At 43.6% G+C, this 13999-nt stretch overlaps 1 protein-coding gene across 1 annotated transcript in view; it reads right to left on the reverse strand.

The window, feature by feature from the left end:
- tenm2a (teneurin transmembrane protein 2a) overlaps positions 1-13999 on the reverse strand; it is a 121334-nt gene that overhangs the window by 58107 nt on the left and 49228 nt on the right. Inside the window, exon 4 of the mRNA XM_030765576.1 lies at positions 9549-9786. Coding sequence (XP_030621436.1) covers positions 9549-9786 — 238 coding nt within the window. The remainder of the gene's footprint in view (positions 1-9548; positions 9787-13999) is intronic.

A 13999-nucleotide genomic window follows, 5' to 3' on the forward strand; every position in this document is an offset into this window, starting at 1 on the left:
GAGGAGAGGAGAGGAGAGGAGAGGAGGGGAGAGAAGTGGAGACGGGGGAAGAGGAGAAGAGAGGAGAGGAGTGGAAACTTTATCATTTTTAATAGGTCCTATTTTACTGACCAATTAATGAAAACCTTGAACACAAGAAAAAAAAGAAACTGATGATACCCAAGTAATCAAGACAAAGTAAAAGGCAAGAAAAAAGTAAGAAAAGGAGAGGGATGGAAAGGCAGAGAGAAGGGGCTATGAGAGAAGAGAAGAGAAGAGAAGAGAAGAGAAGAGAAGAGAAGAGACTCTTAGCATTAAGCGAAGACGTTAGGGAAAAGTGAAGGTGTGAGTTGAGAGGGAAAGAGGGAGAGACAGGAGAGGACACAGAGAGGACATGAGACAGCAAACAGACAGACAAAGGGGGCGGGGTGGGGGGGGGGTGAGGCAAATGGAGAACAGCAGGACAGGGAAGGAGTGAGAGTTTGGGTGGATGGGACAGAGGGAGGGCTGACGTTGTCATAGGGACGGAAAAGAGGAAGAGGAGTGATGAAGGTGAAATGACAGCTTAGCCATTCTCTCTCCAGACACTGATGGAGACATTGGTGAGGTCATTCTGTCGTTCCTTACAGACGTCTGATTAATGACCTGTCTGAGTGGGACAGGTGTGCACAGCATGTGTGTGCGTGTGTGTGTATGTGTGTGAGAGAGGGTGAGTGAGAGAGAGGGAGCGAGAGAGAGAGAGAGAGAGAGAGAGAGAGAGAGAGAGAGAGAGAGCAGACTGTTAAGAATTTGGTGTTTAAAACGACCCATGCCACTCATTAGCTTTGACAGAAGCAGCAAAGCCCTCAATAGCAAACATCCACTTAATGTCAGGCTTGGCTGCTTATTTATTTATCCCTGTTTCTTTTCCATCTCCACTCATTTAACAGCCTGATTTCTGGCCAATAGGAGTGAGCCCTCTCACACATACCTCTGCAGACTGACACTTCTATTACAGTCACAGATACATCAGTCAGGGGCCTTTACAGGGCCCCTGCCCTCCGCCTCTTACAGCTCTTACCTACACTCTACACATGGCTAGACGTATCATATATATATGTGTGTGTGTGTGTGTGTGTCTGTGTGTCTGTGTGTGTGTCTGCGTGTTTGTGTGTACATGTTCTAGAGCATGTATAACTGGAGTGTATGTTGTGTGTGTGTTGGTTTGTGAATGTGACTGCATTCTGTACGTGTTTGTCAGCATCAGTTTGTGTGTGTGTGTGTGTGTGTGTGTGTGTGTGTGTGTGTGTGTGTGTGTGTGTGTATTATGTGCTTGACGTTAGTGTGTTGTAAAGAAAAAATCGGGATGAACAGATGATGAATTTGAGTTGTCCTGCGATGGACCACCTGTCCAGGGTGTTTCCCTGCCTTTTCGTGTGTGTGTGTGTGTGTGTGTGTGAGCACACTGAAAATGGCAAGACCACATCATTAGCAGTGAGGGGAGCAATGTGATTTTTTTGTCCATCTCTCTCTCTCTCTCTCTCTCTCTCTCTCAGGAGACTTCCTAGTATTAGCCTGTTGGTAAAGTCACACATAATTAACACTAAACAAGCTAAGACAACAATGCAATCCCACCCAACAAAAACAATCCAAACAAGGTAACACCACTTCACCAACACAGCCCATTCCACCATTTCACTATGAATACTGAATACTTTTTTCTTTCCAGTCAGTTTGATAGAAACAATTCTCTCCCATTCTCTCCTTGCCTGATCCTGAGAAACACAAGCCACAGAATCTCCAAATGCCGGAACAAAGATCTCCAAACATGTTTTCTAATTACAGCGCTTTGGATTTGTTCGACAAACCCAGAATTCAATCTGTTTGAGGAGCGTGGAGGGAAAAGACACATAAATCTTTGCCAAGCTGCGGGCTCCTGTGCTCTGATTGGCTCCCGTTAGGATAACAAATTTGCCTCTGTGTGCAGCCTAGAATGTAAATCTGCCCCACACAGATACCTTGGCAACCGCTGACGAAGTTTGAGTGAGTGAGAGAGAGAGAGAGAGAGATTAGACAGTAGGTGAGAAAGAAACAGGGAGAGAGAGTGAGAGAGAGAGAGAGAGAGAGAGAGAGAGAAGGAAAAAAAAAGACGAGAAAAGAAAGGAGGGAAACAGAAACTTGTTTTCACAGCGCTCTTTGCTCTCTTCCCCAGTGAGGGCTAAGAGGACCTGAACAATTAATACACTTACAGAGGCTTCGCAGACAATTAACAGAATGTGAAGGAGAGACACAGAGTGCATTCTCTCTCCCTCTGCCTTGCTCTCTCGCTCTCCCTCCCTCTCTCTCTCTCTCTCTCTCTCTCTGTTTCTCTCTCGCTCTCTCTCTCTCACACGCTCACTTTTGTTTTTTTTCTCTGCCTGCCTTCTTTTCATGAACAAACATCTCCACAAAGACCTGATTAATACTAGCTGAGGTCAAGAGGAATTATCATATCATAGCTCTTCCACATTTATAACCATAATTAATTGAGGAGGAAGAAAACAGTGTGTGTGTGTATGTGTGTGCAGGCAGGGTTAAACGTAAAAGGCTTACGACATGGAAGAAAGTTTCCATCCATGTAGAGAAGCAATGATTCTTTTATGACTTGAAAGTTGAATGGAAGAACTGTAAATTGAGGTTGAACAGACAATTAATCAAAGCCAAAACTATGATTGTTACTCTTCTGGTGAGTGGATGGTGGAAGGAATATTTGATTTTTAGGTTTGCTTCAACAACGACCTCTAAGCCAATCAGCAGTCTCTACAAAACTGAACTGACTCAGATATGCTCTATTCACTATACACACTGTTTTTAGTGTGTGTTTTACTTTGAAATGTTATATACAAGAGGCTGAATACGTACTGTAATTGCATTTCATAAATGTTTTTCAGGCATACTTTCCAAATGAGGAGAAATCTCTGAACTTCATAAAGATCTAATAAACATGTCTTTTCATGGGCCTTAATCTTAACTGCTCTATTTTACTGATGTACACTCTCTCTCTCTTTTACTGATGTACACTCTCTCTCTCTCTCTCTTTTACTGATGTACACTCTCTCTCTCTCTCTTTTACTGATGTACTCTCTCTCTCTTTTACTGATGTACACTCTCTCTCTCTTTTACTGATGTACACTCTCTCTCTCTCTCTCTTTTACTGATGTACACTCTCTCTCTCTCTCTTTTACTGATGTACTCTCTCTCTCTTTTACTGATGTACACTCTCTCTCTCTTTTACTGATGTGCACTCTCTCTCTCTTTTACTGATGTACACTCTCTCTCTCTCTCTTTTACTGATGTACTCTCTCTCTCTTTTACTGATGTACACTCTCTCTCTCTTTTACTGATGTACACTCTCTCTCTTTTACTGATGTACACTCTCTCTCTCTCTTTTACTGATGTACACTCTCTCTCTCTTTTACTGATGTACACTCTCTCTCTCTCTTTTACTGATGTACACTCTCTCTCTCTTTTACTGATGTACACTCTCTCTCTCTCTCTCTTTTACTGATGTACACTCTCTCTCTCTCTCTTTTACTGATGTACTCTCTCTCTCTTTTACTGATGTACACTCTCTCTCTCTTTTACTGATGTGCACTCTCTCTCTCTTTTACTGATGTACACTCTCTCTCTCTTTTACTGATGTACTCTCTCTCTCTTTTACTGATGTACACTCTCTCTCTTTTACTGATGTACACTCTCTCTCTCTTTTACTGATGTACACTCTCTCTCTCTTTTACTGATGTACACTCTCTCTCTTTTACTGATGTACACTCTCTCTCTCTCTCTCTTTTACTGATGTACTCTCTCTCTCTTTTACTGATGTACACTCTCTCTCTCTCTTTTACTGATGTAAACTTTCTCTCTCTTTTACTGATGCACACTCTCTCTCTCTTTTACTGATGTAAACTTTCTCTCTCTTTTACTGATGCACACTCTCTCTCTCTTTTACTGATGTACACTCTCTCTCTCTTTTACTGATGTACACTCTCTCTCTTTCTGACTTGGTAGATCATAGAACCCAACTTTTCATCTACACTGCAGCTCAATTACTACACATGCCTTTCTCTGACACTACACAAGTTTTGTTTTTTTTGCCTTTGATAAGAATTAAGACTAAAAGAATATGCAGAAGAATATGGTTCAGAGCAGCGTCCGGTGAGACAGACAGGAGAACAGGCTTAAGGTTTTTTTTTTTTTGTCTAAGGTAATGAATTCCTCCCAAGAGGTGTGAAGTATGTGTATTAACAAAAAGGTTCCCTGTTTGTGCTGGCTGTCTGTCCCATTCAAACACAGTCAGAGAAAAACTCAATGAGTGGTGGACAGCTGTGACAGCTCTTATGACGTTGACAGATGAGCCAGTCCAACACATACACACACATGCACACAAACACAAACACGCAAACACATGAACACACAAACACACACACACATGATCAGCAGCAGTATAAGGACTGTGTGTATCCGCTGTAATGCATGTGAATGCATTCTGTTCCCTCCCAGCCAAATTGTAATCGCATGACTCTTTCAAAAATATGTGTGTGTGTGTGTGTGTGTGTGTGTGTGTTTGTGTGTGTGTGTGTGTGTGTGTGTGTAAGAGAGAGGCAGGATGATGGAAAGTTGAGATGGGCATCCTGAGATGAAAGAGGAATTAAGGTTGGCATCAGCTGGTAAAGAGGCTTCACAGTGCAATTGGAAATCAGTCCCTCCCGCTCTGGGTGGATGCAGCCATCTCTAGCCATTTATACAACTGCAAACTGATTCCTCCCTGCCCCCCCCCCATCTCTCTCTCTCTCTCTCTGACAAGCACGTAGTTAGGTAATCAATCTTCGTGCGTCTGCCGACTGTCCAGCGTAACCTCAGGACGATAGACTGGCTGACCGTCCATTTAGCCAGGGAAGGCCTGACCCATAAAATGTCAAAATTTACATAGAGCACTGACACACAAACACACACACATTCACGTGCGCATACACACACACACACATACACACATGCACATGTGCGTACACGCGCACACACACACACACACACACACACACACACGTGTGCGTACACACACACACATGCGTGCACACACACGCACAAACACACACACAGAAATGCACATGCTCATGCAAATGCACACATATAATGATATCAGTAGCACATTGAATGTCATTTTTTCAGATCAGATTTTTTAACAACCCCCTCCCCGCCACTGCCCCCTCCCCCCCCAAATATTTTCTCTTTACACTCTCTTTTACTTTCATACGTTTAACAGAATCATAACTCCCTCCCTTTTTTCATCTGTCTTCCTCTCCTCATCTGTTCACTGTCCTCTCAGATCCATTTCCTCTCCTTCTGTTCGGTTCTGGAACCTCTGAGACTGTTCAGGGACTACAATCAATCAGAAGACAGTGGGAGAGAGAAAAAAAAGAGAAAGAAAGAGAGAAAAGAGAGACAGAGAGAGAGAGAGGGAGGAGCAAGTGGCCGGCCAAACTCTTAACAAGCCTACAGGGAGGCTAGCACCTTCTCAGCCCCGCTGTCTCCTCTGTCTCACTGCTCTCCTCACTGCTCCTCTTAATAGAGTCCCCACCTCCTGACACCCCCCCCCATCTCTCTCTGTCTGTACCTCTCTCTCTATCCACCTAAATTAAAAAAAAAAGATGATATAATAAATGTGTCTTCTCACAAACCATGAGAATGAGATAAAGTAGAATAAAATCTCTCTGCTCTCCTTCTATTCTTTCTTTCTCTCTCTCTCTCTCCCTCTCTCTCTCGCTCTCTCTCTTTTTTTTACTCTCTTTCTCAGCTGATACAGAAATAAAAACAGCCCTATTAGTTTCACAGAGCAGACCTGTCATTGGTTGGTTGCTGTGTGCCGCTGTCATTGGCTGGTTGCTGTGCGCTGCTGTGTGTCTGACCAAAGGTGGGACGTGATATGGGAGAAGCGGAGGAGGCCGTGAGTGGCTATAGGAGGATGATTAAATAAAAAAAAAAAAAATCCTTAGGCTGCACAAACCAGATAGTGTCCGCACCGTCTCGATACATCACGCAGACGGGGAGGACAGAGAGAAATGCCCTCCTCTTATGTGTGTGTGTGTGTGTGTGAGACTAAATTACTGACATTACGCAGTGTAATCACCTCCTAACAATCCAACCATTTAACAGCCTGCTATTACACCATTTTAAGTGCTCTATCTTTCATTTCAGACGTCTGTTGCTTCTGGGTTTGTTTTCCTTCTTTTTCTTCTTCCTTTTCTTCTTCCCTTGTCCTCTCTCTGTCCCAAGTTCCGCAAGAGCCGTGTGCGATAACAGATCGGAAAAGCAGCGAGTGCGGTTTCGCTCAGCGAAAACTCTCAGACTTCGGTTGGCAGATCTCCATTAAAGCATGGGAGGACTAACAGGATGGGCTTTCCTTTGCTACTGACACCTGGAGGATCCAGGGGAGGCCTGACAGCCCCTCCTGACTGCCCAGGGACTGTGTGCCTCAGTGGGCACTGTTGGTAGAGAACCAGGGTCGACTGGCTGGAGCTCTCAGAGTCGCAAATGAATCCACTGCATCATCTCTGCATGGTTACACAAACTTCATCCACAGTAAACGACATGAATATGAATGTAATAAATTTAATGTATTGGAAACTAGTAAATGAACGAACAAATGAGAGGGAGCGTGTGTGTGTGTGTATGTATGTGTGTATGCATGTGCGCGCGCGCGCGCGTGTGTGTGTGTGTGTGTGTGCAAGCGAGTGTGTGTATCAAACCAAAGCGTGTTTGTGTGTGTGTGTGTGTTTGTGCGTGTATGTGTGAGAGTGTGTGTGTGTGTGTGTGTTTGTGTGTGTGTGAGAGTGTGTGTGTGTGTGTGTGTGTGTGTGAGAGAGAGAGCGTGTGTGTGGGTGTGGGTGTGTGTGCGTGTGTCTGTGTCTAAAGACAGGTGGTCCATCTGCACTGACAGAACCCCAATTAAGAGGCTGCTGGGAGTGAGGCAGTGTGCTGCTGGCAGGGCTGGAGAGAGAGAGAGAGCGAGAGTGAGAGAGAGAGGGAGAGAGAGAGAGAGAGGGAGAGAGCTGGTCCAGGGTTGGTTGGGGAGAACTTGGGGCTGGGTGTGGTTTGGCTGAGTGATGCTGTGGTTGGGTGAGGCACTGTTCCCTGAGCAGATGGCTTTTTAAGCATTACTGCTCCTGCTTGTCCACACAACACACCACGGTACAGACCACACCTGAATTTCTAAAAAAAACACCCCCCCCAAAAAAAAAACAAACAACAAAAAAAACCCAGTCCAGACTGGGACATGTGATTGTCTTGGTAAATGTACTGTCTTATTGATGCTATAGAAATAGCATCATATTTGTAAACAGTGGGATTCTCTGTCTGAGTGCAGCTGTGATGATGGAGTGACTTTGAAAGCCATAAATATCATATTACACAGCCTCTCACAACAGTGCTTTTTATAGATCATTACAGAAGTGTCTTCTTACAGCCCAAACCACCTCTGTGTGTTTAAACAGTGTCTGCTAATGGCTGTATATATGCCTTCAATAGGACACAAACTGCTTTCATAAACTGCTTTATCATCGCCGACAATAAAAGCTCACTAAAACCAGACTGCAGAGGAAATGAGAGAGATTTCCAGTCTCTGTGGGAATCACACACACAGTATCCTATGTGTGGGGAAATGTCTGCCGAATTCTAACACATTTTTAGAGTCCCGAGTCCATCACAATGCTGTGAGGAGAGGCGAGAGAGAGAGAGAGAAGGAGAGAGAGAGAGAGAGAGAGAGAGAGACAGCTGTCCCTGCCGTGGCAGTAGATTCCTGTCTCATCCTGTCTGCTCCGTGTCTAGCTCCTCTGACATACAGTATGGCCTATCACGCTTCCTTTAATTAAAAGCCAGTCAGACACCTGTGGTTTCCACAGTCCTCAGACCTGTCCTGGTGAATTAAACATGCTGCCGTGGACTCATGAATAGTGTATGCTGAGCATGGGCCCTCTGATCTGAGAACAGAAGGAGTGACCCTCTGCCCAGCATGGGAAACATAACAACAGAGCCAGGACGACACACTATCTATCTCTATCTTCCTTTCTGTGTCTGTGTGTCAGCATGTGTGTGTGTGTGTGTGTGTGTGTCAGTGTGCAAAATTTCACATGCATGATAGTCCCAATGCATGTGCATGACATGACATATGTTCAGAGAACGTGTTCTAAAACATGTTTCGTTTTAGAAAGCGCAGTTTATGTTGTGTATGTAAAATACGTTCTCATGTTTGAAGCCAGGTACTACTTTTTACATTCAATCTTTGTTCCTGAGGCTTTGGCTTTCGTACTTAAGGATTTGTTGTGGGATCTTGATCAAATATTAAAAAAAACATAATAATAATTGAGCTATCATTTCAATAAAACTATTGATCACTGTAAGACAGACTCTACAGAAAGGCAGTGGAGAATGGATTTGAAGGGTATGGCTTTCATTCTTTCTGTTCTTTCACATCTTTCATCAGAAAAGAAGAATCAGAACTACAAGAGAATCCAAGGTCTAGTCATTCAAATTCTTCATAAAAGCACAGCTTGACAATCGTCTGAATATGCCACTTTGCCTCGTGAATGTGTGAGTTCTCGCGCAATGAAGGTAGAACATCATTCAAATTCTACAAAAGCATCTTGTCTGACAGTGCCTTAAATGCGCCACGTGGCTTGATGAATACATCTCCTATTTCAAAAGTGAACGGCACACTCAGGGCTTACCCCACTGTCACCACTCAGGTTATAAAAAATGTTCACATTTCCCGGAGGGGAAAACTAACCCGGTCTAAACTCTGGAGCTGAATACAGAGTTGGTCTAAATTCTGGAGCTGAATACAGAGTCGGTCTAAATTCTGGAGGTGAATACACAGTCGGTCTAAATTCTGGAGCTGAATACAGATTTGATCTAAACTCTGGAGCTGAATACAGAGTTGGTCTAAATTCTGGAGGTGAATACAGATTTGATCTAAACTCTGGAGCTGAATACAGAGTTGGTCTAAATTCTGGAGGTGAATACAGATTTGATCTAAACTCTGGAGCTGAATACAGATTTGATGTAAACTCTGGAGCTGAATACAGAGTTGGTCTAAACTCTGAAGGTGAATACAGATTTGATCTAAACTCTGGAGCTGAATACAGAGTTGGTCTAAACTCAGGAGTTGAATACAGATTTGATGTAAACTCTGGAGCTGAATACAGAGTTGGTCTAAATTCTGGAGGTGAATACAGATTTGATCTAAACTCTGGGGCTGAATACAGAGTCGGTCTAAATTCTGGAAGTGAATTCCTGGTCTAAACTCAGGAGCTGAATACAGATTTGATCTAAACTCTGGAGGTGAATACAGATTTGATCTAAACTCTGGGGCTGAATACAGAGTCGGTCTAAATTCTGGAAGTGAATTCCTGGTCTAAACTCAGGAGCTGAATACAGATTTGATCTAAACTCTGGAGCTGAATACAGATTTGATCTAAACTCAGGAGGTGAATACAGATTTGATGTAAACTCTGGAGCTGAATACAGAGTTGGTCTGAACTCTGAAGGTGCACACTGACCTGGTCTCTAAGGGCACATTGCTGTTAAGCACCCAGCTGTCCTGTAGCTGCACTGACTCCGGGGTGGTGGGGCCTTCTCCTGGGGCGGAGGGGGGGGCATGGATGGGGTTCCGGCGGCCGCTCAGCGTGTTGCGGTTGAGGGAGTTGGCAGACGACTGGTGATGAGATAGCGTCTGGTGGTTGTGAGGGGGGGGCAGAGGGGGCCGTAGAGTGGACTGACCCTGATGGTTAGAAGCTCCTGTGGAAAGAGGAGGAGAACAAGCCAACTCTCAGTACCACACAGACAAATACCAGCCCTGCTGCAGACATCACGCAAATGAACAATCAACTGGTTTCTGCTCTTTTTTTTTTTTTTTTTTTCACTGCTATGTGTATCGCTGAACCACCGTGTTGGTTGTTGTTGCTGTTCTGTTGTTAACTTGCAGGACCTAAGTTGGTTTTGACAATGTGAAAATGTGGATGTTTTTGACCAGACGCCCTGATAGTTAGTAACCATTAAGTGCATCTTCTCTCCAGGGCTTAATTAGACATGATATCATATCAAGAATGTGTTGATTAGCAATCACATCAGCTCTGTTAGAGATGGGTGAGGACAAAAAAAAAAATCTTCCAAAGGGTTGGTTTTGGAATGAAATAAATAAAAAAATTAATATATAAAACCCTGTAATGGAATGCATTCTCCGGAGCAAGTTAAATTCTAACAAAGACTGTTTCCATCTAATAACTTTTTTATAAATAGCCTCTGAATCTTGTTTCATTAGTGACTGGAAATATGCGTAAGATGGAGCGAGATTACAGTAAAGAATTACGCCCAACAGCAAACAGTAATCATATTGTTTTGGTGATGAACGACTCATGGCAATGATTTACGCAGATAGCTGGAGCGCTGTAAGGCAAAGCCTGATCAGACAGACAGCGCCAAAGCTGACAGAGGAGTAAGTACTGTCTAATGGTGGTCGGCCAGTGGAGCTGTCGACACTTATTTCATCCCTGGAGGAAGTGGAGAAGGAAGTGCTTCTATTTGTAGTAGCTGGAAGACTTCGAAAACACTATGACACTCAGTCTGTTAAGAGACTCATTAGACGGAAAAGTGTTTTTGTTTTTCTGTTTCTCTCTCTCTCTCTCTCTCTCTCTCTCTCTCTTTTTTTTTTTTTTTTGGTTAAACTGCTCTAATGTTGTCGGATGCTGTTTCTGTGTACTTCATAAAACTCCACTAATTGACAAGGGAGTTAGTTTGCTTGTAACTTTAATGGAGCTGGAACGGTGGACCATCACCCCAGTTATTGACAGGGTTGCTTTATCAGCTAATGCAGCTTGTGTTTTCTCCATGTTTCCACGTAAGAGGCAACATCAGGTCGGAAATTGGTTCCCGTGTAATATAGGAACAACAAGAGGAGTAAAACTCAGCCTTGTGTTACATTTATTTCTCCTGTTTTTACGTGGAGAAAGATGGTTGGAGGGGAAGAGAAGGGGCAGAAGTCAAGAAGCTCTATATTCTCTTTATTATGATTGACATTTTTTTTCCCTCAAAAACTATATGAGGTAATAAAAATGAACCACACGGATTGTTGGTCTGTCTCCCAAACAAGGGTTAAATAGTCTCTCCATGTCATTTTCTCTCTCCCTCAATCACACACACACACACACACAAACACACTACGTTACCTCACTCTCTCTCTGTCTCACTCTCTCATACCCCCTTTCCTTTGCCCGCCCCCCCTCTCGCTCTTTCTCTCTCTCTGTCTCTCTCTCTCTGTCTCTCTCTCTCTGTCTTTCAGTCCCTGATTTTCTCTCTCTCTATCTCATCTCGCTGATGCGTGACAGGAGAGGTCGACCAATCTTCCCACCCTCATCCTCCATCTATCCTTTACTCTTTTTTTGTCAAAAGTAAAAAAAATAAAAATAAAAAAACCCAGACATTTTTAAAAACAGGGGAGTGGCAAATGGAAAAAGGAGAAATGATTCAATGACCCAGACTTCCATTCCTCTGGATATAAAACCTCTGTTCATGAATCACAAAGCACAACCTTACAAATACACAAGACCATAACCTCATTATTACCGACCTTCCTATAAACGTGTTCTCAATGCAACCAGGCTATGGGTCCAATTATGAATAACATAATTAGTACACATAATTGTATTCCCAAAACTAAAATAAACTGGCCTTTGGCTATGCAATGTAGTTCAGTTCTTGTTTTGATCTGAAGAAAGTTTTCATTTATTTATTTATTTATTTACAGGCAGTCGAGGCAGAGACTTTTATACTCTCTGTCTTCCCTTTCTTCCATGTTCAGTTTTTTTTTTTCTTTCCTATGTGCTCAATCCACCAGAGAAAGCCTCTCACACTTTTTTATCCTTCTTTTAATGCAAGACAATGAGGGTGACTAAGCTAACACAGGCTCTCTGATACTGGGAGAGAGAGAGAGAGGGGATTAAAATCACAAAAGGAGTTTTTTTTCAGACAGACAGAATCTTGGACATCAAAAACCAGCCACAGCAAACAGATTACTGACTATCAGTACAAATAAACACAGAAACACAAAGGAGCATAAAGCCAGGCTGAGTGTAATGATGATGAGGGAGGGAGGAAGGGGCGGTTTAAGAGCGGAGTGGAACGTCGCAGGACTCCGACAGTCAAGGCCGCGTAATCGGCCTCTCTGCGCCGCGTTCGGGCGAGAGCTACGCTGCCCGGATCAGACCCGGAATTATCGTATGGGAACGCTGTGAATTTACCAAGGAAAAGCTTGTCAGGCAGAGGGATGAGTCACCCAGCACGGCCCAAGCCTAAGTAAAAAAAAAACAAACAAAAAAAAAAACACGAAGCTCTCTGAGGTGCTGATACATTCGCGATACTCAAACAACACACACATAGCTAAGCTTATAGAGACTGCTAACACCTCCCTGTTTCTCTTTCAGTCCTATCTATGCTCACCTAGACTGCACTTCTATGGAGAGACTGCTAACACCTCCCTGTTTCTCTTTCAGTCCTGTCTACGCTCACCTAGACTGCACTTCTATGGAGAGACTGCTAACACCTCCCCGTTTCTCTTTCAGTCCTGTCTACGCTCACCTAGACTGCACTTCTATGGAGAGACTGCTAACACCTCCCCGTTTCTCTTTCAGTCCTGTCTACGCTCACCTAGACTGCACTTCTATGTACTTCTCCTCCAGGAGGGCATGGAGTACAACCAGCAATCAAATAAACAGAGTTTATGACCGACAGCGTCTGGTTGGGAGCATATAGGTCGAAACAACATTAAGTCTAATTCACTGTAATAAACCGCGGTGACCAGGATGAAGGCCAGGCAGAATACTCGATGCCCTAAGCCTCTTTCTCCTGACTGGACACAAAAGCCTGGTTTCCTTGTACGAGTCCCATTCCCTGTGGAGGATGTTTCATGCCGAAAAGCACCGTTCGAACTCTCCTCTAACGGAGAACACAGGAGATATGACCTAATTCTCCATCTGCAGGTGCTCCGGTAAAAAAGGAGACGCGTTGTTGCTCGTTAAAAGGGGAACCGTGAGGAGGTGGAGGAGGTGAAGCTGACTCAACCTCTTTATGCTGGAGAGACATTTGACATCTGTGAATACACAGTGGAGCACTCTCTAGGGACTTTACACCCATAAGTACATACACACAAGCTACTCACATACATTCAACAGACACAAACAGGGAAAATATGCCTATTGAAATATAAATGCACGCATACAAGCACACACACATACACAGGCACAGAGTGAGAGAGAGAGAGAGAGAGAGTTGCAAAAAAATCACATACATATCCTCACAGGCAAAACACACAAATGTTTCAGTGTTGAAACTTGCAAAACAAAGAGGAGTGAGTCTCTAAGAGAAGTTAGTCTCTAAAATCTCTCTCTCTCTCTCTCTCTCTCTCACACACACACACACACACGCACACACACACACCACTACAAATACTGAGTAGGTCCTTTACAGCTCAACTATCTAACATCTTTGAAAAACAGTCTTACTCTGTCAATGACTCGTTCTGTTTATTACCTTAAATTCCTCCCTTTCTGTCATAGTTTCCCTCTCCTTTTTACTGGTCAGAAGTACGTATTTGTTTAAGTGCAACGCAGCAGGTGAATACACTGTTTTCTTCACGTTGAATAACACCGCATTGTTTAAAAAAGACTCAAGTGTTGTTCAGCCTTTTGTGGTAGGATGTAAAAGAGTTTTCATAGCCATGAGAGGTACTTTTTCCCATACGTGCATCTCCGCGTGCCGGCTGGGCTTTCTCAGCGTGAGTGACCGCGCGTGAAATGACCGTGCAGCGTCTCCGAGTGTGACAACTCGCATTCAATCCCGAAGGGTCCTCGCTAATAACCTTCTCCACATATCCTCCAAAAAAAACAAAAAACAAAAAAAAAAACCCTCAGTCTCTAAAACAATGTTCTACGGGACCGCACAAAGGATGATTATGTTA

Source organism: Chanos chanos, chromosome 2 (genome assembly GCF_902362185.1).
Source record: "Chanos chanos chromosome 2, fChaCha1.1, whole genome shotgun sequence".
NCBI lineage: Eukaryota > Metazoa > Chordata > Actinopteri > Gonorynchiformes > Chanidae > Chanos > Chanos chanos.